The sequence below is a fragment of the Sus scrofa genome, chromosome 18 (assembly GCF_000003025.6).
Source record: "Sus scrofa isolate TJ Tabasco breed Duroc chromosome 18, Sscrofa11.1, whole genome shotgun sequence".
In the NCBI taxonomy this organism is placed as follows: domain Eukaryota; kingdom Metazoa; phylum Chordata; class Mammalia; order Artiodactyla; family Suidae; genus Sus; species Sus scrofa.
This window is the reverse complement of record NC_010460.4, coordinates 38,125,609-38,150,678: the sequence shown is the minus strand read 5'-3', so window position 1 is coordinate 38,150,678 and position 25,070 is coordinate 38,125,609. Positions and strand designations below refer to the sequence as shown.

General features: G+C 36.1%; 1 protein-coding gene across 7 annotated transcripts in view; it reads left to right on the top strand.

The window, feature by feature from the left end:
- The window catches only part of SEPT7 (septin 7), a 100,729-nt gene that overhangs the window by 32,676 nt on the left and 42,983 nt on the right, over nt 1-25,070 (top strand). For all 7 annotated transcript variants that reach the window (XM_003360171.5, XM_003134790.6, XM_013990840.2 and 4 more), the window contains one exon: nt 18,599-18,705. In XM_003360171.5, coding sequence (XP_003360219.1) covers nt 18,599-18,705 — 107 coding nt within the window. The remainder of the gene's footprint in view (nt 1-18,598; nt 18,706-25,070) is intronic.

The window sequence follows — 25,070 nt, the reverse complement described above, 5'->3', positions numbered from 1 at the left end:
TTCATAGTTTATGTCTATATCTCTCCACCTATCTACCTATCTAACTATAGGTGTCCTTGCATTTTTTATTATTTCCTTTGGGAATTTGAACTGATATGTTTTTCAAAGGCTTATGTATTGTTTTAAGGGTTTTTAATATGTATCACCAAATTGCCCTAAGATAGGTTGTGTGTCATTTTGCACGCTAAGCAGATGTTGATAGCATACTGCCAACACTGGGTATTTTAGTGTTTGTCAATTTAATGCCTAAAAATTAGTGTCTTATTTTCTTCTGTTATTTTCATCTATTGTTGCTAGTTAATTTTTAAATCATTTTAATGATATTGATATTTTTGTAAATTATATATTCTAGTTTAATTTTAAAAACTATGTTCTTCTTTGGCCTCGATGATATAGATACCATAAGCGTATTGCTGTTGTTGCTCAGTATTGACATTTTTTCTATGTCATGTTTTATATTAACTTGATTTTTATATTGTCCATGCAGTCTTTTTTTCTTACAACTTTTGTCTGTTATATGCCTGCTTGATTCAAGCTTATAGGGATTCCACTGTATTTAAGCATATAAGGTTTAATTTTTTTAATTTTGCAATTTAAATCCATGTGGATTTTTGGATGTGAGATGTGAGGAAGGAATCTGATGTTTAATGTATCTAATTTTTTAAATGGTAAATTAGTCTTCTCAGAACTATTTATTATAGGCCTAAATTTTAAAAATATATTGTCTACTATTTGTAACTACCTCTACCTCACAGATGGCTTGAGATAATTGTGTATATGAGTGCTCCTTGTACTTTACTATATGTATAATATACCTGGTAAATCTATAAGCTACATAAAAATGTTAATTTTAAGCAAATATTTATTAGTGCGTTTTTATAACTTAGTTTTAAGGTCTAAATACCAGGGATGAAGAGAAAGATTAGGGATAGATGAGAATGATATGGCAGCTAATAGGTTAAATATGTGATTAATCCCTACTTTGAACTTCTGCTTTGGTTGAACTGCTTTGATTATAAACATTCAGGACACACATGTTGTGCCTTTACTTTGCAATTTAATATAAATTGCTGGGCAAAACTCTTTTCTGGTGAGAGTGAGATTTAGCTGATTTGAAAGATGATTGAGAATTTGTTCTTTTCTTTTTCCATGTAAATAAGGTTTAGCTGCGTTGCTTGCATTCTTGTTAACAGAGTTGATTTTTGTACTTGCTATTATGTACATTTCAATAAAGATATGAAATTTGAGTATTTTGCTGAAGTTATGTGACATCACTAATTAGTCTTAAGAGTGCACTTGCTTTATAGTTTCTACAATGTTAATGCTGTCCCTTGAAAACTTTCTGATTATCTTATTTTCCCCTAAGTGTGTCAGGTGCTTGATGCCCATGATATCAAGAATCATAAGGATTGTTTTTATTAATAGGTTTACAGGAGTTCCCTGGTGGGATAGTGGATTAAGAATCTGGTGGTTTTACTGCTGTGGTGTGGGTTTAGCCCCTGGCTCTGGGACTTTTTACATGCTGGGGGCGCAGCCAAAAATAAAAAATAAGATAAAGGTTGACAGACTTTAAATTTGAGTCTCAGAATTAAATATTTCATGCAGATTGATGTTTGCTTTCATTGTCGTTAAATCAATTTTTGATAAAATCAGATTTAGTATCATTTAGGAGTTAACAGTAGTATTTCTTGGTTCAGGCCTTTATTATATATAATTTTGAACTAAAGAAGAAACTTTATAAAATTTTAGTCATCTGAAAGGTTGAATACAGGAAGAAGTTAAATGAACTATATTTTGATTGTTAACGGTCTGTGTTTCCCTGAACCTTTTAATCAAAATCATCTGGACTGCTTTTTCAAAGATGTTCATTCCTGCTAATGTGGGTGTCTGTGTTTTGTTGAGAGTTTCTCCTTAATCCCCATTCTAAATTTTAAAGAGCATTGCTCTAAGGATATATTAATGTTAAGAGAAGGGAATCAAATTATATATTTCTTTGAAATATAGTTGTATTGTTTGATAACTCATTTTTTTCGCTATAACAAAAATGTTAAGATATGTAGTTTTAAAATATTCTTCCTATAGAAACTACTACTTGTTACAAAATAGTTTTTCGTTAGAGATGTAATAGAGGAGTAGATAAAATTTTTAAAAAAGAAGAGATCACTTCTGTTAATTTAGTTACATTACAGTTATGTGTAAGAGACAGAAAATACATTTTTATATGTATCTTCACCTAATGCTATATGACAAGCATTTTCCCATGTCAAATGGATTTTTAAAAAATAATTTTCAGTGGCTGATTAATATTATTTTTGAGTGATGATTCCTACTAAGCTTATTTTCACTGTGGTACCCTGAAAGGCTGAAAGGTTCCCCTCCTATCCCCCTTATTTCTTTACTATTAAAAGGATTATTGCAGTGTTTTTCCCTTGTGTGTTCGATTCCCAGAAGTAGATGACGTAGCAAAGATGTGAACTGAAAATGTTATATCAGCTTATAGTTACCACAGATGTTTGAATGGTCTTGTTTATCTCATCCTTCCTAGTGTTCAGTAGAAATCTTTTTAAAATGCCAAATGAAGCAAAATGATGTTGCTAATTTAGTATCGACAGAGGTTCCACATTTAAATTTGTGTGCCTTTGATCATTGACTTGAAATTTTTTTGTCTAGCCTTTTTATTTATTTATTTTTTAATTTTTGGCTGCAGCATGCAGTGGCTTAATGAGGGATCCCAGTTCCCAGATCAGGGTGTGAACTCTGGCCATGGTAGTGAACACACCAAGTCCTAACTACTAGGCTACCAGGGACCTCCCATGTCTACCTTTTTATGTAGCATAGTGACGCCATTGACAACAATTTCTTTGTTTTATTTATTGTGGATATTATAATTATGCATACTCATGCGTATGTGTGTGTGTGTGTGAATTTAAAGAAATATTGGTGAGACAGATATACACAGTTACCAGTGTGATTCACACAACCACTGCTGGACCTTAGGGTATAAATTTTGGTGTATAAGATTTATGGAACTTGAAATTTGAGTCATTCATTCTAGTTCAAATGATTAAACTTTGCCCACTTTGGCTTTGAAAGCCACTTTTAATACCAATTTGTAGAATATGGTCTTTGCTTAAGAAAAAAATCAAACCTTGTTTCCCTTCTTTTATCCACTGGATATCTATGTAAAATAATTTCTTTGCTCCTGTCTCCTTCCTGATCTTGCTCTCCTTTTACTTATCTCTGTATTGTGGCCCTTGGCCCTAAGTTTCATAGAGCTCTCCACTCCAGTATTTTGACAAAATCTTTATGTTTTATGATTCATACATTTTAAAACTGGCTCTGTTTCCCCTCAGATTAAAACTCTTTATTTTCCTCAGTGAATACTGGCCACAACTGGAAATTAGAAGTCTGATCTCTCCCTCACCCCCCTTATGAAAGACTGATAATTTTCAAAAGAATACTTCATTTTTAAAAGAGAATGTTCATTGACCAGTTAGAATTTCAGGCATCGATGTGAAGAATGTGAAAGAACATGGGGGAGAGAGCTCATAAACAGTATCTATCGATTTCAGCTCTTTCTCAGTTTAGCAGAGGAATTTCGAGAAACTTGATATACAACTTAGGAATGGTTACAGACCCTAGCCTAAGTAAAGTTGTACATTTTAAGCACAAAATTGTGGTAATACAATTTTGGAATAATTAATCATGAAAAAATTTTCCAAGTAAAGAGCAATTTTATCTCTGAGTATAACAGGAAATACGAACATCCTCCTTAAGGCCTCCCAGCTTGATTGGTTGATTGATTTTGATTGATTGGCTGTGCCTGATGGCATGCAGAGGTTCCAGAGCCACAGCAGTGCCAATGCTAGTTCCTTAACCCACCATACCACCAGGGAACTCCAAGGCCTCTCAGCTTTAGATGCATAGGAAGTGAAAGCTTTTTGACTTGGTGAATGAGGTAATTATTGAGTGGCTGGTTGGAATGTTTGCTACTAGCTGTACAGCAGAATTATTACTTAGCTTTTAGTGCTGGTGGTCAATTACTGTAATTAGAATAAGTAAACATTGTTTAGATAATTGCAGAGCCAGAACATAGGGAACCTGTTTAGCTTGCATTTTAGGATTGGTATGTACACCACTCTCTATGTCAAAGGATACCCTAATAGATTATGAAGATATGAAATGGCATTATAACAATCCCAGGTATGTAGACTACCTTGGAAATAATCAGTATCTAATGTAGTTTAGAATGTTCTGAGTAGATTAAATCTTCAGAGATAAGCACATTAAAAAGCAAAACAAAGACTAGCACCCTCCTTTATATTTTTATTTACCTTTCTTTATAGCCAGATGTAAGGAAGGAATACATCTTTACCTTTAAATATCCCATCCATTAGTTAACTTCTCACTGTTTGGCTTCTCTCCTTAATACAAAACTCCTTTTATTAATGGTCAGTAAAGTTCTTGTTCTTTAATCACTTTCCTTTAACCTCTCATTTGGTATTGTTGACCACTTTTTCTTTGCAGTTCTTTCTCACTTTCTGTGATAGTGCCTTCTGGTTTATCTGGTTGTTTTAGGATCCTTAGACTGGCCATCTTTAAATGTTGACGTAATGTGGCATTTTGCCCACCATCATCTTGTCACTAGAGTACTTAATGTCTTTTTTGAACAGTACTTAATTTCTTTTTTCTTTTCTTTTTTTTTGGCCGCCCCATGGTCTATGGAATTCCTGGGACAGGGCTCAGATCCGAGCCACAGTTCCCGAAGCTGTGGCAACGCTGGATCCTTAACCACTTTATCAGGCCAGGATCAAATCTGTATCCCAGCACTCCAGAGATGCTGCCTGTCGCGTTGTACCACATCAGGAACTTCAAGTTTCTTGATTTCATTTACCTTTCAAATCACTTCAGGAAGCATCTTCCAAATATATCTGAACATACTACCCTGAATTCTGGGCTTTAGTCTCCAGTAGGGTATAGTTATCTATTTTATTATAGCTCCTTAAATGATACTAGTATGCATTAAAACATTTTTGGGGGGGAGTTCTCATCATGGCGCAGCAGAAATGAATCCGACTAGGAACCATGAGATTGCGGGTTTGATCCTTGGCCTCACTCAGCGGGTCAAGGATCCGGCATTGCCATGAGTTGTGGTGTAGGTTGCAACAAGGCTCGGATCTGGTGTGGCCATGGCTGTGGCGTAGGCCAGCAGCTGTAGCTCTGATTAGACCCTAGCCTGGGAACCTCCGTATGCCTCCGGTGCGGCCCTAGAAAAGACAAAAAAAACAACAACTGTAGTTTGACACCCTTATTGTTGCCTCAGCTGAAATTAACATCTATGTCTTAATAGGTAACACTGGAGTTTGTTTGTTTGTTTGTTTGTTTTTAATGTCAGGCACTGTGCCAATAAATTTTATTAAAAGAAGCTAATAAAACTAGCACTGTGCTAATAAGTATCTTATTGGGGTTACATATTGTGGTTGACTTAGGATTTGAATTTGAGTAAAACTGATTTCAAACTTAAGGAAAAACCAGAATAGGAAGGAAAGGACAAAATAGGAACACGGTATGGTCTGTAGCCTGTCTCAAGCTCCAGGCTTTCCTCTTACCTAAAATCCAATATAGTTTGACATCCTGAAGGGACTTAAAGACTGTATTTTTAAAATCTTTTGTGTTCTTGCCCACACTGTTGCTGCAAGATTATAAAAGTGACCTCTTATACCTTCAAATATTCCAGATGGTTGAAATGCTTTTCCATCTTTCACATCCTCATTGAAGTGTGACTGTCTTTCAAGGTTGGTGTGATTTCTCAGTTCTTTGAAATCTTGTTGCTTTTGGGTATCTTATTCATGGTCTTGGTCAAATTCTGCCATATATTATTTGATTCTTTTGCATATTTTATGTCTCCTACCTTACTAAAGATTTTTGAGACCAAGGACTCAAAATGTAAAATGTCATTTATTACCTTTTCATTTACTGTGTATAATTTAATGGCCACCTACAAAGTACCAGGTTCTATTCTAGTCCTCAGAATCTAGAGATGAACAAGATGTGGTCCATATCATTAAGTTCTCTGGTGACAGAGAAGGAATTAGGATCCAGGTCTGCTTACATTTAAACAGCATAAAGTGTGTAATAAATTTCTTTTACCTTAGAGCAAGTGTAGTTGGTTAGTTAATGAACACTGTCAGAGCAAGGAATCAAAGATAATAATACCATAACCATTTTATTTATTTAATTTTTTTTTTTGGTCTTTTTTCTCTTTAGGGCCACACTCATGGCATATGTAGGTTCCCAGGCTAGGGGTCTACAGCTGCTGACCTACGCCAGAGCCACAGCAATGCGGGATCCAAGCCACGTCCGCAACCTACACCACAGCTCACAGCAACACCAGATCCTTAACCCACTGAGCAAGGCCAGGAATCGAACCTACAACCTCATGGTTCCTAGTCGGATTTGTTTCTGCTGCACCATGATGGGAACTCTATGTGAATCATTTTAAAAAATGAAAAATAGAAGTGTTTAGAAAATTATACTACATTTTGTTTAGGAAGAGCATTGCTTTATGAAACCTTAAATTTTTTTTTTTTTTTTTTTTTAAACTGTGAATTGTAAGAAGTGTGAAAATCTACTGCCCAATGGGAGAGTCCAGTGGAGACTATCAAGGACTTCATTTAAAAGCGGATTGACATGAAGATTAGAATTAATGGCTGGGAATTTGAACATGGGTGTTCTGGTTCTTAGTGCTCTTGGCATCTGTAGCTACTTTCTCTTTGGCATAGTTTTCTATTGTTTAAAATAGTTTGATTTGTATCTTAGGACTACTCCAGTTTTGATGTTCTGAGACTCTATATAGTTTAGCAAGATGATCTTGAACACATTATATATGTTTACTACACATTATATGTTTATTACACAGTTTCATTATGTGTAATGAACTGGGTTTTTCCAAGCTGCTAATGATAGAACCAAAGAGGAGCATCTGTGGTTAAATGTTTATGTGTAATATACAAATGAAAAATCTTTTTCCTCAAGGTTTAAGCTGCCTGTGAATTTTTACTTAATATAATCCAATTATTTATATCAGCTGCTGTAACTTTATATGATTAAGGAAAAATAATTTACCAAGAATTATACAGTATAATGTTTCAAAGTGTTTCATGTGTTGAATGTTAATAAATGTTTTAGGGGGCTGGGGAAATCATCTAAGGCTGCAGAATTGAGGTGCTGGATGAAAACAAAGACAAGCAGTTTCTTTAATTGTAGGACTTCTCAGACCTCATAATACCAAGTATCTAAAGGAACTTGACTTAATTATAAATAATTATTTATGCAACTTTTTTCAAAACCTTATGAACAAACATTTTATGAATATTTTATTCTTAGGCTTGAAAAGAAATATTCTTGAATGATGGTAGGGATTCAAAGATAAAGAGGCCATGGGTTATTTTAACCTGTTAATCTTAAACTACAGGTGTAGTGTTAGATTCTAGTTAAGTTACTCTTATTTTATAATTTTTATAAAGTATTTAAGATCTTAAATTGTAAGTATTACAATATTTTGTTTTAACAAGGACAAAATTTAATTGCAGTTATTTCCTCTTAACATTAGTAAAATAAGGGAATGATAATTATTTGTAGCTTCAGAACTGTGTGGTGTATTTCAAAGTCAAATAAATGTGAAAGTAACTTGGATCACTTAACAGATCTTAAAATATTAATTATTAAGAAATATAAAAAGTTACAGATAGGTATTCTATTTATATTTTATTGATAGTTTTGTTTTCTTAAGATGTATAATTCTGAATGTCATTATTCTTAAATGTTTCCTAGTTAATACTAACAGATAACTTTATTGAGCTTGTTTCCACAGATTCTTTAAGTAGAGTTTGAGTTGATGGGACTACTTATAGTTCTCTATTCTTTTGTATTAGTGACACTATTGCTTTCCCTTTAGTAAAGCTAATGAGCAAGTCACTTGAGAGTATTTAGGATAAGGCTGTTATATTTTGGCTTAGAGAATATCTGACATTTTTCTATGGAGTAAATATTACTCTACTGAAGATAGATATGAATTAATAATGTCCAAACTCAGGCATAACTTTATTGTCTTCAACATTTCTTTTGATTTATTTTGAGGCTAATACCTCTTAGAATCATTATGTTGCCAACCTTACCCTTCCACTCTGTTTCAAATGTCCATATATTTATTACCCCCAGAAAAGAAAAGTTTATAAATATTTTAATTTTCTAAAAGATGGAAATTCTGGGAGTTCCCGTCATGGCTCAGCGGTAATGAACCCATCTAGTATCCGTGAAGATGCAAGTTCGATCCCTGGCCTTGCTCATTGGGTTAAGGATCTGGTGTTGCTGTGAGTGTGGTATAGGTCGCAGACACGGCTCAGATCCCATGTTGCTGTTGCTGTGGTGTAGGCTGGCAGCAGCAGCTCCAGTTCTACCCCTAGCCTGGGAACTTCCATATGCTGCAGGTGCGGCCCTAAAAAGACAAAGACAAAAAAAAAACGTAAATTCTAAAGACATTTAGTAAAGTTCCTTTTTCTCCCTCCTTGAGTTCCATTCCGTTCTCTTGTGACAGGCATTATTGTTATAAGTTTTCTGGCAATTTAAAAAATAATTTTATGTACACCAGTCATTTCCATGTAGATTTCTTTCTTCTTTCTTTTTTTTTTCTTTTTTTTTTTTTTTTCCATATGCTATAAGTGGCCACACTTATAGCATATGGAAATTCCCTGGGCTAGTGGTCGAATCAGAGCTGCAACTGCAGCCTATGCCACAGCCAGAGCAACACTGGATCTGAGCTGCATCTGCAACCTACATCTTAGCTGGATCCTCAACCAGCTGAACAAGGCCAGGAATTGAACATGCATCCATCCTCACAAAGACAATGTCTGGTCCTTAACCTGCTGAGCAACAACAGGAACCTCCAGATTTCTTTTTTATGTAAATGGTACTATGTTCTGAATACTGTTCTGTGAATGTTTTTTCCCTATCATTTAATATATTATATTTACATTCATGTCAGTACGTAAAGTTAGTTCATTCTTTGGAGTATGTAGTATTCTGTAGTATGTTTTTGTCATGATATGTACCTTCTGCTGTTGATGGATAATTATATAATGCTTAGTTAATTTCCTTGAATTTTTAGACACACATAAACACTTCTATAATGTACACGTCCTTTTTTTTTTTTTTTTTTTTTTTTTGGCTGTGCTCATGGCATGTGGACGTTCCTGGGCCAGAGATGGAACCTGTGCCACAACAACGACCAAAGCCACAGCTGAAAATGCTGGATCCTTAACCCACTGAACCATGAGGGAACTCCTAATATATACTTCTGAAAGTGAAATTTCTGGGTCAGTAGTCATGACCCAGACTTTTCCTTAGAAAAATCAGAGTGTTTTTCCAGTTTCAAGAGCTACTCTGAAGGTTACTCTCTTTTCTTAAGGCTTAATTAGGCACAAGTTTTTCTCTGAACACCACTTTTGTCACATTTCTTGGGTTTTCATATGTAGTACTCAATTTGTATTTCAGATAGAAGTTGTTGAGGGGAGATACTATTTTATATCTATATGGGCAGTTAGGTTGTTATTTTTTTTGTTTTTTTTTTTGTTTGTTTGTTTTTTTTTGTCTTTTTGCTATTTTCTTGGGCCGCTCCCGAGGCATATGGAGATTCCCATGCTAGGGGTCGAATCGGAGCTGCAGCTGCTGACCTACGCCAGAGCCACAGCAACACGGGATCCAAGCCACGTCTGCAACCTACACCACAGCTCATGGCAACGCCGGATCGTTAACCCACTGAGCAAGGCCAGGGACCGAACCTGCAATCTCATGGTTCCTAGTTGGATTCGTTAACCACTGCACCACAATGGGAACTCCCAATTATTTGGTTTTGAATTTATAATTTCATTGCATTGTAGTCAGAGAATGTAATTGTAGATTTTTGTGTTTTTCAATTTTAATTGATTTCTTTGTAGCCAAATATATGATCTGATTGTAAAAGTGCTCCATAGGTATTTGAAAAATGTTTGTTCTCTAGGTAGGAATTTTTGCATTTATTTTTGACAGTCAAGCATTTAGATCATTTGCATATTGTAATTACTTGTTTATAAGTATCTGAGCAGCCTATTAGCCTTTCATTTTATATGTTGTCTTAACTCTTCATTATTTCTAAGTTTTTGTCTTACTGATTTAAAAAGTTTCATTGCTATTTTTATTTTTGCATCTATCATATGAGACAGCTTTCAAATAAATAAAAGTAAAGTTTGTAAATAAGAGACAAAATTAGTAGAATCTAAGGATTCTACTAATACCATATATAGGTATTAAATATATACAGGTCCTAGTCAAACACTGGTTGGGAAATGGGTTATCTAAGTCTAGGAAATATAACTGTCAGCTGGGCAAGCTGCTAGGATGTTGGATAAAAGAGACATAGAATTGGAACATTTGAGAGATTCTACTAATACCATATTAGTAGAATCTAAGGATTCTACTAATACCATATGGTATTCTACTAAAATACCATATGTATTTTGATCATATGTTATTGGGTGCATTAATATTCATGGCAAGCATATCTTTTATATTATCTAGCTTGTGTTTTTAATTCTCCTCTGTCTTACTAAAATGAGCCTTGTAGGTTTTTGTTATGGTTGTCTACACTTGCTTATCTTGCTTGTTAATGTTATTGTTTGGTTTAAATTTGACTATAAGTAATGGAATCTTAAACTAACAATGTCCGAACGAGACAGAAATTTATTCTTCCTCTGTTTCAAAATCCAGAGTTGAATATTCTTGAATTGAAGTGATGGCTCTACTATAAATTCTCAGTATCCCCAGGTGTTTCTTTTTTTTTTTTGTTGCTTCACTGGGTATGTTCTCTCTTCCCGAGGTACTTCATAGTCTAAGATGGCTAATTCTCAGCTCTGAGATCCTGGTTACATTTCAGCCAACAGGAAGGAGAAAAGAATAAGTGGAGTGCACTATCCTTAGAGAACATTCCAAGAAGCTGCCACTTCCACGTTGTGCAGACTCTGGAGCTATTTTCAAAACTGCCTTATGTTCAGATTCACCTCACTTTAGGGAAAATACTATTATGGTAGTTTTGAACAGCCAGAAGGTTAGCATGCAAAGGAGATACAGTAGATCTAGATTAGAAATGATATATATACACATGCGTATAACTTTCAATATCGAAAAATTTAGACATATAAGTAGAGCTTCAGCAATTACCAATTTGTGCCAATCCCAGTCGCTCTTACCTTCAGTTTTTGTGTATATGATAAAATGTACATGACACAATATTTATCATTTTAACTACCTTTTTTTTTGGCTATGCCTATGGCATATGGAACTTCCCGGGCCAGGGATCAAACCCCAGCCGCGGCAGTAACCCAAGCCATAGCAGTTACAAAGCCAAGTCCTTAACTGCTAGGCCACCAGGGAACTCCCATTTTAACCATTTTTACATGTACAGTTCAGCAGCATTAAATGCTTTCACATTGTTATGTAACCATCACCACTCTCTAACTCTAGAAATTTTTATTAGCCCACACTAAAACTCCATACCCGTTAAACAATAATTTCCCATTCCCTGGTAACCATTATTCTACTTTCTGTCTCTATGAATTTGTTCTCAGTACTTCATGTAAGTGGAATCATATGATATTTATCCTTTTGCGTCCGGCTAATTTCACTTAGTATAGTGTGTTCAGAGTTAATCTATATTGTAATATATGTCAGAATTTCATTCCTTTTTAAGGCTGAAAATATTCCATTGTTTTTTGTCTTTTGTGGGTTTTTTTTTTTTTTTTTTTTTTTTTTTTTTTGTCTTTTAGGGCTGCACCCATGGCATATGGCGGTTCCCAGGCTAGGGGGTCTAATCACAGTTGCAGCTGTCGGCCTATACCACAGCCATAGCAACGTGGGATTCAAGCTGTGTCTGCGACCTACACCACATCTTATGGCAAAGCTGGATCCTTAACCCACTGAGTGAGGCCAGGCATCAAACCCACAACCTCATGGTTCCTAGTCAGATTCATTTCCACTGTGCCATGATGGAAACTACTCCATTGTATTTTTATAACAGTTTTGTTTACTGATTCATTTGCCAGTAGGCATTTGGGTTGTTTCCAACTTTCGGTTATTCTGAATAATGCCACTATAAACATTTGATATACAATTATTTTGTTCCCTGCTTTCATTTCTTTTGAGTATAAACCAAAAGTAGAATTGAAAGGGGAGTTCCCATCATGGCGCAGTGGTTAACGAATCCGACTAGGAACCATGAGGTTGCGGGTTCAGTCCCTGCCCTTGCTCAGTGGGTTAAAGATCCGGCGTTGCCGTGAGCTGTGGTGTAGGTTGCAGACGTGGCTCGGATCCCGCGTTGCTGTGGCTCTGGTGTAGGCCGGAGGCTACAGCTTCGATTCGACCCCTAGACTGGAAACCTGCATATGCCGCAGGAGCGGCCCAAAGAAATAGCAAAAAGACAAGGGAAGAAAAAAAAAAAGTAGGATTGAAGGACCATATGGTAGTCCTATGTTTAAATTTTTGAGGAACTGTGATTATATTTTTTACAGTGGTTGCACCATATAATGTTCCCACCAGCAGTGCACTGGGGCTTCAATTTGTCCATCCTTACCCATCCCTTTCTGGGGTTTTTTGGGGGGTGGGGGTGGTTGGGTAATACACATCCTAAGGAGAGTGAAGTGGTGCCATTGTGGTTTTGATTTGCAATGATGTCGAGCATGTTTTTTTTTTCTTTTTTTGGGGGGGGGTCTTTTTAGGGTTGCACCTTTTGCATATGGAGGCTTCCAGGCTAGGGGTCACATCAGAGCTATAGCTGTCAGCCTACACCACAGACACAGGAACTTGGGATCTGAGCTCCACAGCTCAGGGCAATATTGGATCCTTAACCCACTGATCAAAGCCAGGGATTGAACCCGCATCCTCATGGATGCTCGTTTGGGTTCGTTAATCACTGAGCCATAACAGGAACTCCAGTGTTGAGCATGCTTTAATGTACTTACTTGCCATTAGTAAATAGTCTTTGGAAAAATGTCTAGTGTAAGTCTTTTGTCCATTTTAAGATTGGATTGTCTATTTTTTTGTTTTTAAGTTATAATTCTTTATATTGTGAATATTAATCCCTTATCACATTTATGATTTGCAAGTATTTCCTTCTGTTTTGTGGGTTGTCTTTTTCATTTTGTTAATAGTGCTCTTTGATGCACAAAGGTTTTAATTTTGATGAAGTACAGTTTATTTACTTTTGATGCCTGTATTTCTTTTTTTTTTTTATGATTTTTTTTATTTTCCCACTGTACAGCAAGGGGGTCAGGTTATCCTTACATGTATGCATTACAATTACATTTTTCCCCCACCCTTTCTTCTGTTGCAACATGAGTATCTAGACAAAGTTCTCAATGCTATTCAGCAGGATCTCCTTGTAAATCTATTCCAAGTTGTGTCTGATAAGCCCAAGCTCCCGATCCCTCCCACTCCCTCCCCCTCCCATCAGGCAGCCACAAGTCTCTTCTCCAAGTCCATGATTTTCTTTTCTAAGGAGATGTTCATTTGTGCTGGATATTAGATTCCCGTTATAAGTGATATCATATGGTATTTGTCTTTGTCTTTCTGGCTCATTTCACTCAGTATGAGATTCTCTAGTTCCATCCATGTTGCTGCAAATGGCATTATGTCATTCTTTTTTATGGCTGAGTAGTATACCACATCTTCCGAATCCAGTCATCTGTCGATGGACATTTGGGTTGTTTCCATGTCCTGGCTATTGTGAATAGTGCTGCAATGAACATGCGGGTGCACGTGTCTCTTTTAAGTAGGGTTTTGTCCGGATAGATGCCCAAGAGTGGGATTGCAGGGTCATATGGAAGTTCTATGTATAGATTTCTAAGGTATCTCCAAACTGTTCTTAGTGGCTGTACCAGTTTACATTCCCACCAGCAGTGCAAGAGGGTTCCCTTTTCTCCCCAGCCCCTCCAGCACTTGTTATTTGTGGATTTATTAATGATGGCCATTCTGACTGGTGTGAGGTGGTATCTCATGGTAGTTTTGATTTGCATTTCTATTATAATCAGCGATGTTGAGCATTTTTTCATGTGTTTGTTGGCCATCTGTATATCTTCTTTGGAGAAATGTCTATTCAGGTCTTTTGCCCATTTTTCCATTGATTGATTGGTTTTTTTGCTGTTGGGTTGTATAAGTTGTTTATATATTCTAGAGATTAAGCCCTTGTCAGTTGCATCATTTGAAACTGTTTTCTCCCATTCTGTAAGTTGTCTTTTTGTTTTCTTTTTGGTTTCCTTTGCTGTGCAAAAGCTTTTCAGTTTGATTCGGTCCCATGGGTTTATTTTTGCTCTAATTTCTATTGCTTTGGGAGACTGCCCTGAGAAAATATTCATGATGTTGATGTCAGAGAGTGTTTTGCCTGTGTTTTCTTCTAGGAGTTTGATGGTGTCCTGTCGTATATTTAAGTCTTTCAGCCATTTGGAGTTTCTTTTTGTGCATGGTGTGAGGGTGTGTTCTAGTTTCATTGCTTTGTGATGCCTGTATTTCTGATTCAGTAAGTAGTTCAAGAAACAGTTGCCAAATCCAGTGTCATTGTGTTTTCCCCCTGTGTCCTCTAAGAGTTTATAGTTTTAGCTTTGATCCAGTTTGAATTAATTTTTGTTGTGATGTAAGGTACAGATCCAGCTTCATTCTTTTGCATGTGAATAACCACTTAACCCCAGCATCACTTATTGCAAAGACTCTCCTTTCCCTATTAAATGGTTTTGGCACCTTTGTCAAAATCATTCTAATGTAAGGGTTTATTTGTGGACTCTCTTCTCTTTCTTTCTTTTTTTCTTTCATTCATTCATTCATTCATTTATTTTTGTCTTTTTAGGACCACACCCATGGCATATAGAGGTTCACAGGGTAGGGGTCTAATCGGAAATAGAGCTGCTGGCCTACTCCAGAGCCACAGCAACGCCAGATCCGAGCCACGTCTGTGACCTACACCACAGCTCACAGCAACGCCAGATACTTAACCCACTGAGCAAGGCCAGGGATCAAACCTGCAACCTCATGGTTCCTAGTTGGATTTGTTTCCACTGCGCCACAACGGGAACTCTAGATAGTTCACTTCTATCTGTAGTTTCTGGAGTGTTGTTTTTGTTTTTAATCATGATAAGGGTGTTGAATTTTGTCAGATGCTTTTTCTGCATCAGTTGAGATGATCATGTGTTTTTTCCCCCTTCATTCTGTTGATATGTTATATTGATTGATTTTGTATGTTGAACCATCCTTGCAGTCCAGGAATAAATCTCACCTAGTCATGGTGTATAATTTTTCTGATGTTTTCTGTTGAATTATGTTTGCTATATTTTGTTGGGGATATTTGCCTTAGTATTCATCAAGGATATTGGACTATAATTTTCTTGTGTCTTTCCCTGGTTTTGGCATCAAAATTCTTAATAGAATGAAATGAGGTTATGTTTCCTCCTTTTTAATTTCTTGAAAGAGTTCGGGAAAGATTGGTTTTAATTCTGATTTAAATGTTTGTGATGCCATCTGGTCTAGTGCTTTTCTGTTTGTTTTTGATTACTGACTCAATATCTTTATTAGTTATAGGTCTGTTCAGAGTTTCTGTTTCTATATGATTCAGTTTTAGTAGGTTGTGTATTTCTAGGAATTTGTTCATTTCATCTTTGCTATCCAATTTATTGGCATATAGTTTTTAATAGTATTCTCTTATAATTCTTTTTATTTATGTAAAATCAGGAATAATACCCATGTTTTCCTTCTGATTTTAGTAATTTGAATCTTTTTTATTTTTAGTCAGTCTAACTAAAGGTTTGTTAATTTTGTTGATCTATTCCAAGAACACCTTTTGGTTTGGTGATTTTTTGTTTTCTTTTTCTTCTTCTTTTTTTGGGGGTGGGGGGGGCATGCCCACAGCATATGGAAGTTCTTGAGCCAGGGATCGAACTTGCATTGAGGTTGTGGCCTTTGCCACAGCTGCAGCAATGCCAGATCCTTAACCTGCTGCACCACAAGGGAACTTCCTCTCTGTCTATTCTCCATATTATTTAGCTCCTTTTTTTTGGTCTTTTTGTCTTCTCTGGGGTCACACCCTTGGCAAATGGAGGTTCCCAGGCTAGGGGTCTAGTTGGAGCTGTAGCTGCCGGTCTCCGCCAGAGCCACAGCAACGTGGGATCTGAGCCGAGTCTGCAACCTACACTCCACAGCTCACAGCAACGCCAGATCCTTGACCCACTGAGCAACATCAGGGATTGAACCCGCAATCTCTTAGTTCCTAGTCAGATTGGACAACCACTAAGCCACTACGGGAACTCCTCTATTTATCTCCTTTTTAACTGTAACATTTCCTTTTTTTTTTTTTTTTTTTTTTTTTTGCTGGCTTTGGATTTAGTTTGTTCTTTGCTTTTTAGTTCCTTAAGTTGTAAAGTTAGATTGTTGATCTCAGATATAGATAGATAGATATAGATAATAGATTTTTGTTGTTGTTGTTGTACTTGTGGTATATGGACATTTCTGTGCCAGGGATTGAATCTGAGCCACAGCCAAGACCTTTGCTGTAGGCCAGGGATCAAACTTGTGCCTCTGCAGTGACCCAAGCAGCTGCAGTCAGATACTGTGCCACAATGGGAATGCCAGATCTTCACATATATATATATATATATATATATATGCTTACGTTTATAAATTTTGCTATTAGAAATTTTTTTGTATCATAAATTTTGATGTTGTATATTCATTTTCTTTTGTTTCATGTTATTTTCTAATTTACCTTGTGAGTTCTTATTTTACCTGTTAGTTGCTTGAGTGTATTGTTTAATTTCCTCTTATTTGTTAATTTTTCCATTTTCTTTCCATTATTGATCTCTAGTCTCATAGTGTTGTGATAGTAAGAGATACTTTGTCTGATTTCAGTCTTCTAAGATTTATTAAGACTTACCTGGTTTTATAGACAGTCTTGGAAAATGCTCCCTGTGCACTTGAGAAGAATGTGTATTTTGTTGTTGGATGGAGTATTTGTCTATTTTTGTTAGGCCCAGTTGGCTTCTAATGTTGTTGAAGTCCTCTGTTTTCTTATCTGTCTTCTGCCTGGTTTTTCTTTCCATTATTTAAATTAGTTATTGAACTGTCCAGTTATTATTATAAAACTGTATGTTTTTCCCTTAAAAATTCTGTCAGTGTTTCCTGTTTTGGAGTTCTGATGTTTGGTGCATATATGTTCATAATTTTTCAATATCTGCTTTGTAAATTGCCTCTGTTATTGGTACATAATGTCCTTTGTATCTTGTAACAGTTTTTAATTTGTCTGTTTTGTCTGTATGAGTATAATCACCTTACCTTTTTGGTTATTATTTACATGAAATACCTTTTTTTTTCTGGCCACACCCATGGCATATGGAAGTTCCTGGGCTAGGGATTGAATCCTAGCCGCACCTGAGGCAATACCGGATCCTTTAACCCACTGTGCTGGTGGGGGGTAGAACCCACACCTCTGCAGCAATGTGAGCTGCTAGAATGGGTTCTTAACTCATGGCACTGTGGTGAGAACTCCTGGAATATCCTTTTACTTTCAACTTGTGTGTGTCCTTAGAGCTGAAGTTAATTAAATCTTGCAGATTACATGCAGTTGGATTAAATTTTTTAAACCATTTTGAAAGTTATGCCTTTGATTAGGAAATTTAATTTGTGTACATGTCAAGCAATTACTGGTAACAGAGGACTTAGTTTTTTATTTTAATGCCACAGCGGAAACTCCTATGTGATTTTTAATTTAAGTTTGTATTATATATACCTAGAAGCTGTTTATGTTTTGGTAAAAACTTGCTCTGCATTTGGTACGGTGTGCTAGACTAGACGTGAAGAGTCAGAGAAGAATAGGTAAATCTTAGTGGAAATTGCATCTTATCTCCCTCCTTTCCTACCTCCTAATGCAGAAGCACTTTTATAAAAAGTAATTACCCATGATTTTTTGGAGTCTGGTTTATAGAGAGGTGCCCTTTATACTTAAGCTGGTTGGTTTGTGGCTGAATAAATTAAAAGTATGTTTTTGTGGTTCACTTTTATGCTAAGATGCATTGTAATTAATATTTTTTTATCAGATTTCTACTTTTTATAGCTGCATTACTTCCTGCCTTGGTCATTCATTAAATATCTATAATAAATGTTTATACCTCTTTCATGTTTTATTTCATGAAAGTGGCAACATATAATCCAACTGGGGCATTTCGACTAACTTTGGTCTCTAGGAACACATTACTGTTTAAATTGTATCAGATACATTACTTTTAAAAAACACAGATTGTAAAATTATTAAGCTAAAAAGAATCCTTTGAACCATGAGCTAATTTGATAGATAAGAAAATGAGGGCAAAAGCTTATTCTAATAGGGAATCTTTATAGTATATTTTTTAATGTTACCTCCTTATTCCACCAAGTAATACTTGTATAAAGAGATTGATTATAAATATTGGTTAAGTATTTAAAGTTGATAAGGTGGCTGAATTTAACAGTTTTCCTCCTCCTCTGTTTCTTTTAGGTGAATCTGGCCTGGGAAAGTCAACATTAATCAACTCATTATTCCTCACAGATTTGTATTCACCAGAGTATCCAGGTCCTTCCCATAGAATAAAAAAGACTGTACAGGTATGTATATTGTTAATTGGTAATAAGATGGAGTAACGTTAACAGATACAAAACACATTCTATAATTTGTATTATACTTCCATGGAGGTAGATTGCAGATTTGGCCTTAGCCAAAGTAAAGTGGTAAACATGCTTGGTGAGAGAGAGAGAGAAAGAAAGAGGGAGGAAGATTCATTGAAAGATTTGTAGGTAACCAGAGGGATTTTTTTGATTAGAACTTTATAAATTTGTCTTGAGGACCCACCTAGAGATTATACTGTGATGTAGTAAATAATACGTCTACAGTTACACTGCAATATGGTGGCCACTTGTCATGTGTGGCTATTTAAATTTGGATGAGTCGAAGACAGTAAAAGTAAAAATTCAGTTTCCCAGTTGTACCAGTCACATTTCAAGGTCTCAGTAGCCGTATGTGGTAAGTGGCTGCCATTTGGGGCACTGCAAATATATTTCCACCACTGCAGCAAATTCTTCTGGACAGCATAGAGAAAACATGTTTTGTGTGAAAGCTAATATTATTTAGACACAGTGTTCTGTATTAGTAAGTGTCATGATACCATGTGATAATTGAATGGCAGTAGCAATTTGTTAAGGCCTCCAAGCTATGTTTGGTCTAATTTAGTACTTTTCAATCTTTAATGTGCGTTCATATCACCTGGGGAGCTTGTGAAATTTATTTCCTGTTCTAGTAGGTCTGATGTGGGCAGAGATTTAGTACTGCTAACAAAATCCAAGGTGATGCTGATGTTGCTGGCCTGTAGACCATACTTCATGTAACAGTGTTAGACTCTCTCGTTTTCTACAACTCCAGTATGTTAGCTTGTAGCCACATGTGTGTAGTCCAAATTGAGATACTACGCAAGTGTAAAATACACCCTAGATTTTGAAGACTTAGTATGTAGGAAAGAATGGTATCTCATTAATAAATGTTTATACTGATTATATTTTACAGTGATGATAATTGGTTATATTGGGCTAGGTAAAATACATTAATTTTACCTGTTATTACTTTTTATAGTGGCTACTGAAAATTTTTAAATTATTCATATGGCTCACATTACATTTTTATTGGGCAGCACTGCTCTAAACTATTGATTGAAAAAATTGTTGGTGGATTGATGCAGTAATACACAGCACATAGTCATAAGAGGAACAGTTCTGGCAGGAGCATGTTTTATTGAGCAGTCATGCTAGAGCTAGATTTGAAAGGATTTGTGGTGATTATCCCATTGCACAAGGTAGAAGGACAGTGTGGGAAATTTAGGCAGAAACTCTTAGGTATCAAACTGCAAGATGTAGCTTAGTCAGTAGGTCCCTAAGAAGTCTGTGAAGTAAATATTTTATTTCTCCTTTTTAAAGTTTTCTCTGTTTTAGGAATTTTAAAAAATACCCTTCACAGATCTTGAGATTTCAAATTACCTGCAAAAATGTGTTTTGAAAACTTGATAGTATACTGCATTGCTTATTTATTTTGTGATACAGTGAATATTTTAACCCATGCAAGAAGATGAGGTTTTAATTTTCTTAATTTAAGTATTTAATCCAAGATCAGTAACTAGGTATGTAGAAATGCTAAAGGAACCCTACAGTGTTGTTCTCTAAGTTCCGGAATATTTAGTGAGAAATATCTGTTAAATATTAATAGTTATGTACTTATTAATGGTCACGTACTTACATACTTAGTGATTAGTGCTGGTGGGGAAATTTTCTGACTCCTCTTTGTAGTTTTAGTACATAGAAGATGCCCAGTCTACATTAACAGTAAAACAACACTTAGTCATTAACATCTTCTCGGTTCTATTCTAAGCACTTCAGATGCATTTCTTATTTAATTCTTATAACAACATTATGAGATAAGTGGTATTATTACCTCCATGTTACAAATGTGGAAATTGAGGCACAGAGATAGTGATAAGCCTAAATTCATGTAGTTGAGTAACAGAACTAGGATACAAATCCAAGCATTCTGGTTTAGTTTGTACTGTGTCAAACTATACTATCCCTATTCTGTAGATACTTAGTAACTGTTAGTTTAACAGATTAGCCAGTTATAAGTAAGTGGATTAGCTTTACTTTTTTTTGCCTTTTAGGGCCACACCTGCTGCATATGGAAGTTCCCAGGCTAGGGTTCAAATAGAAGCTACAGCTGCCGACCTACACCACAGCCACAGCAACATTGGATCTGAACCTCATCGACCTACGCCACAGCCCATGGCAACTCCAGATCCTTAACCCACTGAGTGAGGCCAGGTATTGAACCTGCATCCTGATGGATACTAGTTAGTTGGGTTTGTTACCACTGAGCTATGATGGGACCTCCCTTTTCTTTACTTTTTAGTAATGTTTGGTCCAACAAATTGTCAGTTTTCTTTTGATTTATACTACCTTTTCTTTTAAAAGTCTTACATATAGATACATTTTTCCATTAGGTAATTTAGACAAAAAGAAGACGAAATAATTTGGCGAAGTCATCTCTTCATAGTTATATAATGTATGAAACTTTAGTTAAAATAACAGAAAATTATTATAAGGCCAACCTGTCTGATGCTAGCTAATGAGAAATTCTTAAGAGAAGTGGTTTTTTGTTTTATTTTTTATTTTTATTTATTTATTTTGCTTTCTAGGGCCACACCTGAGGCATATGGAAGTTGCCAGGCTAGGGGACAAAATCAGAGCTATAGCTGCGAGCCTACACCACAGCAAGGCGGGATCCAAGCCGCATCTACAATCTACACCACAGCTCTTGGCAGTGCTGGATCCCTGACGCACTGGGCAAGGCTAGGATACTGGTCAGATTTGTTTCTGCTGAGCCATGATGGAAACTCTGTTGTTTTACTTTTTAATTTTATTCACTGCTGCAATCTAAGTTCCTAGAACAGCGTCTGTTATTTGTTAGCTTCCAATATTTGTTGAATGATTGAACAAAAATTTTTTTTTTAATTTATAAGACTTAATGTTTGGTTGGGATATTTCAGACTTTGAGGATCTTTGAAGTGGTTTTTTGTGGTCTGTGAAGTTTTATAAACCAATATCATATATTAAATGGAATAATTTTTAATTTGAGAATCTTTGAAATTTTAAATATGATATTTTTTGAAGTTGTATTGATTATTTTGTCATGGGCAGAATTTTTTTGTGGTGGGGAGCTGTGCCTGTGAGATATACAGAAGTTTCTAGGCTAGGGATCGAACCTGTGCCTCAGCAGTGACTTGAGCCACTGCGGTGACAACGCTGGATCCTTAAACTGCTGAAGCACATAGGAACTTCCAGAGTTTTTTAAATTTAATTAAAAAAATTTTTAAAGTCTGTATGCTAAAAAAGCACAAATTTAAGTGTAGAGCTTGATGAGTTTTTATATATGTATTCATATATCTAGGTAACTACCACCCAGATTAAGATACAGTATGTTTCTAGGATGCTAGATGGCTTCCTTGTGCCTTCTCTCACTCAGTATTACATCCATCCCCAAATATAAACACACTTCTGACTTCTCACTTCTGTCTCCATAGGTTAATTTTGTCTGTTCTAGAACTTCATTTAGATGTATTCTTGTGTCTGATTTCTTGTGCTGATTATGCCTCTCATATTTATTCGTATTGTATAAATAACTGTAGTTATTTCTAATTGTTGCATAATATTCCACTGTATGGATCTATCACAGATAGCCCCTCCATTATAGATAAGCACTTCAGTTTTCAGTTTTTCACTAACATAAATATTCTTGTACATATCTTTTGGTGGCCGTAGCTCATTTCTGTTGTGTACGTATGTGGACGTGCAAATGTATGTGTGCCTGCCTAGAGATATTTCATTGTTTCAATTTGTTTTCTTTGATTCCTTGTGATATTGATCATGTCTTTTATAGTCATGGGTTGTTTATATTTCCTTGAAGTGCTTTGACCATCTTAGTATTTCCTGTCTTTACCTTCTTGATTTGGAGAAGTTCCTTTACCTAGGTAGTACTCCCTTACATTTTGGTCACTGCAGATAATTTCTCCCAGGCTGGCATCTGTTATTGGTAATGGAAAAGAATCTGAAAAAGAACATATAGAATACACACACACACACACTGAATCACTTTGCTGTACATCTGAAACATTGTAAATCAATTTTACTTCAATTTAAAAACTGAGAAAAACAACAACAGCAAAAGGAGATACTCTTGTTTTTTAGTCAAGATTAAGTACTTCGCCAAGCTTGGTTGCAGAGATTTTAGGGTAGACCCTGAGAAAAGCCATGCCAATAAATGGAAGTGGCCTGAGAGGAAGGAACAGACAAAAGGATTATCAGATGGCACAGAATTCTGTCAAAGTTGAAGTTTATGAGTTTTATGGAACAGTATCTGAGATAGAAAGGAAAAGGAAGGGTTTGGGAAGAGGGTTGCTAATAGAAAGTGAGAAGGACAAGGGCTTAAGGTCTCTAAGGAGATGGGGGAATGAGGTATAGTGGTTCTGAGAGTAGTAGGCAGAATCTTTTTTTTGTTTGTTTTTGCCTTTTCTTGGCCCACTCCCGAGGCATATGGAGGTCCAATGGAAGCTGTAGCCGCTGGCCTACAGCAATGCGAGATCCAAGCCACATCTGCAACCTGCACCACAGCTCACGGCAATGCCAGATCCTTAACCCACTGAGCAAGGCCAGGGATCGAACCCACAACCTCATGGTTCCTAGTCGGATTCGTTAACCACTGAGCCATGAGGGGAACTCTTAGAAGGCAGAATCTTTGAATCAACCTCCTCTCAAACCAATTCTGGGTCTTAATGAGAAAGAAGTAGTCTTTAAACATAACTTTAGTTGATCATTGCCTCTTATAGTTTCTTGTTGAACATAATGAAGTATTTAAGGTGATGTTTGTTGAGGGAGTTCCCATCATAGCTCAGTGGAAATGAATCTGCCTAGTATCCATGAGGACACAGGTTCGATCCCTGGCCTCGCTCAGTGGGTTAAGGATCTGGTGTTGCTGTGAGCTGTGGTGTATGTCACAGATGCAGCTCCATCTGGTTTTGCTGTGGCTGTGGTATAAGCTGGCAGCTACAGCTCAAATTCCATCCCTAGACTGGGAACCTCCATGTGCTGCAGGTGTGGCCCTAAAAAGACAAAAAAAAAAAAAAAAAAAAAGTTTGTTGAGCCATTAAATTATCAAAGGAGATTTTGTGTTTGAGCAAAGTGGAGTATCGCAGGCTGTTCATATATCTACCATGGGAGTTCTCGTCGTGGCTCAGTGGTTAACAAATCCGACTAGGAACCATGAGGTTGCCGGTTTGATCCCTGGCCTTGCTCAGTGGGTTAAGGATCCAGCGTTGCCGTGAGCTGTGGTGTAGGTTGCAGATGAGGCTCGGATTCCGCGTTGCTGTGGCTCTGGCGTAGATCGGCAGCTACAGCTCTGATTAGACCCCTAGCCTGGGAACCTCCATGTGCCACAGGAGCGGCCCAAGAAAAGGCAAAAGACCAAAAAAAAAACTAAAACAAAACAAAAAACCCCACAAATATCTACTATGTAAGTGTCTACAGAGCTTTTGCTATAATGCCACCTTGTGCCTAAGTATAGGTAGAGGTAAGCTCTTGACAGAAAATTTTAACCCTCTCAAATTTTAATGTAATTTGTTAAGTAACACTTTTTATTTATCTTAAAAAGCGACTCAAACATGAGGTTAGAAAAATGTAGTGTAATAATCTTTCAAAATGGAAGGAATGAAGCTGTATAAACATTGAAGGTTTGACTTTATCCCCCCTCAAGTTGGAAAACTGAACAGTATTAGAAAAAAGCAGGCCTTGAGTTTCTGGAATCTGGGGACACAAAAGAGCCTTTAATAAATTAATTATACATAGACAATATAATAGACTTTAGTTTTATTTTTTAGAGAAAAACACAGTTGAAAGTGCCTTTGATTCATTCCTTCAGTATTAAATTATGTGTTTAATCTTAGAAAACTTTGAGTGATGCTGTAAAATATGCTGATGTGACCTGCTTAAGTAAAGTGCATGGGAAAGTGGCTGTTTAGAATAAATTTCTTAAGAAAAGTTTGAAATTCCTGAACTTGAACTAATTTGTTTTCCATGGATCCCATGAGGATACTTGGAAAACCAGATGGTAGGATACAGTTGGATCCTGTGAATGGTACTGGTTTACAGTCATGTTTTCTGGATCTCTTCCATATGTTGCTGTCTTTGTATTTGACCATGTATGGATACACAGAATTTCATAGGCTTGAGAAGAAAAGAAGCTTCATAAACAGACTTGCTATAGCATATAAAATAGAGATCTTCATTTTTGTTGTCACTTCAGTAAACAAGTTGTTGAACTAATTTTTTTTATAAACATAGAAACAAAAAGATTTAAAAATTTAAGCTGGTACAGTGTGTAATTA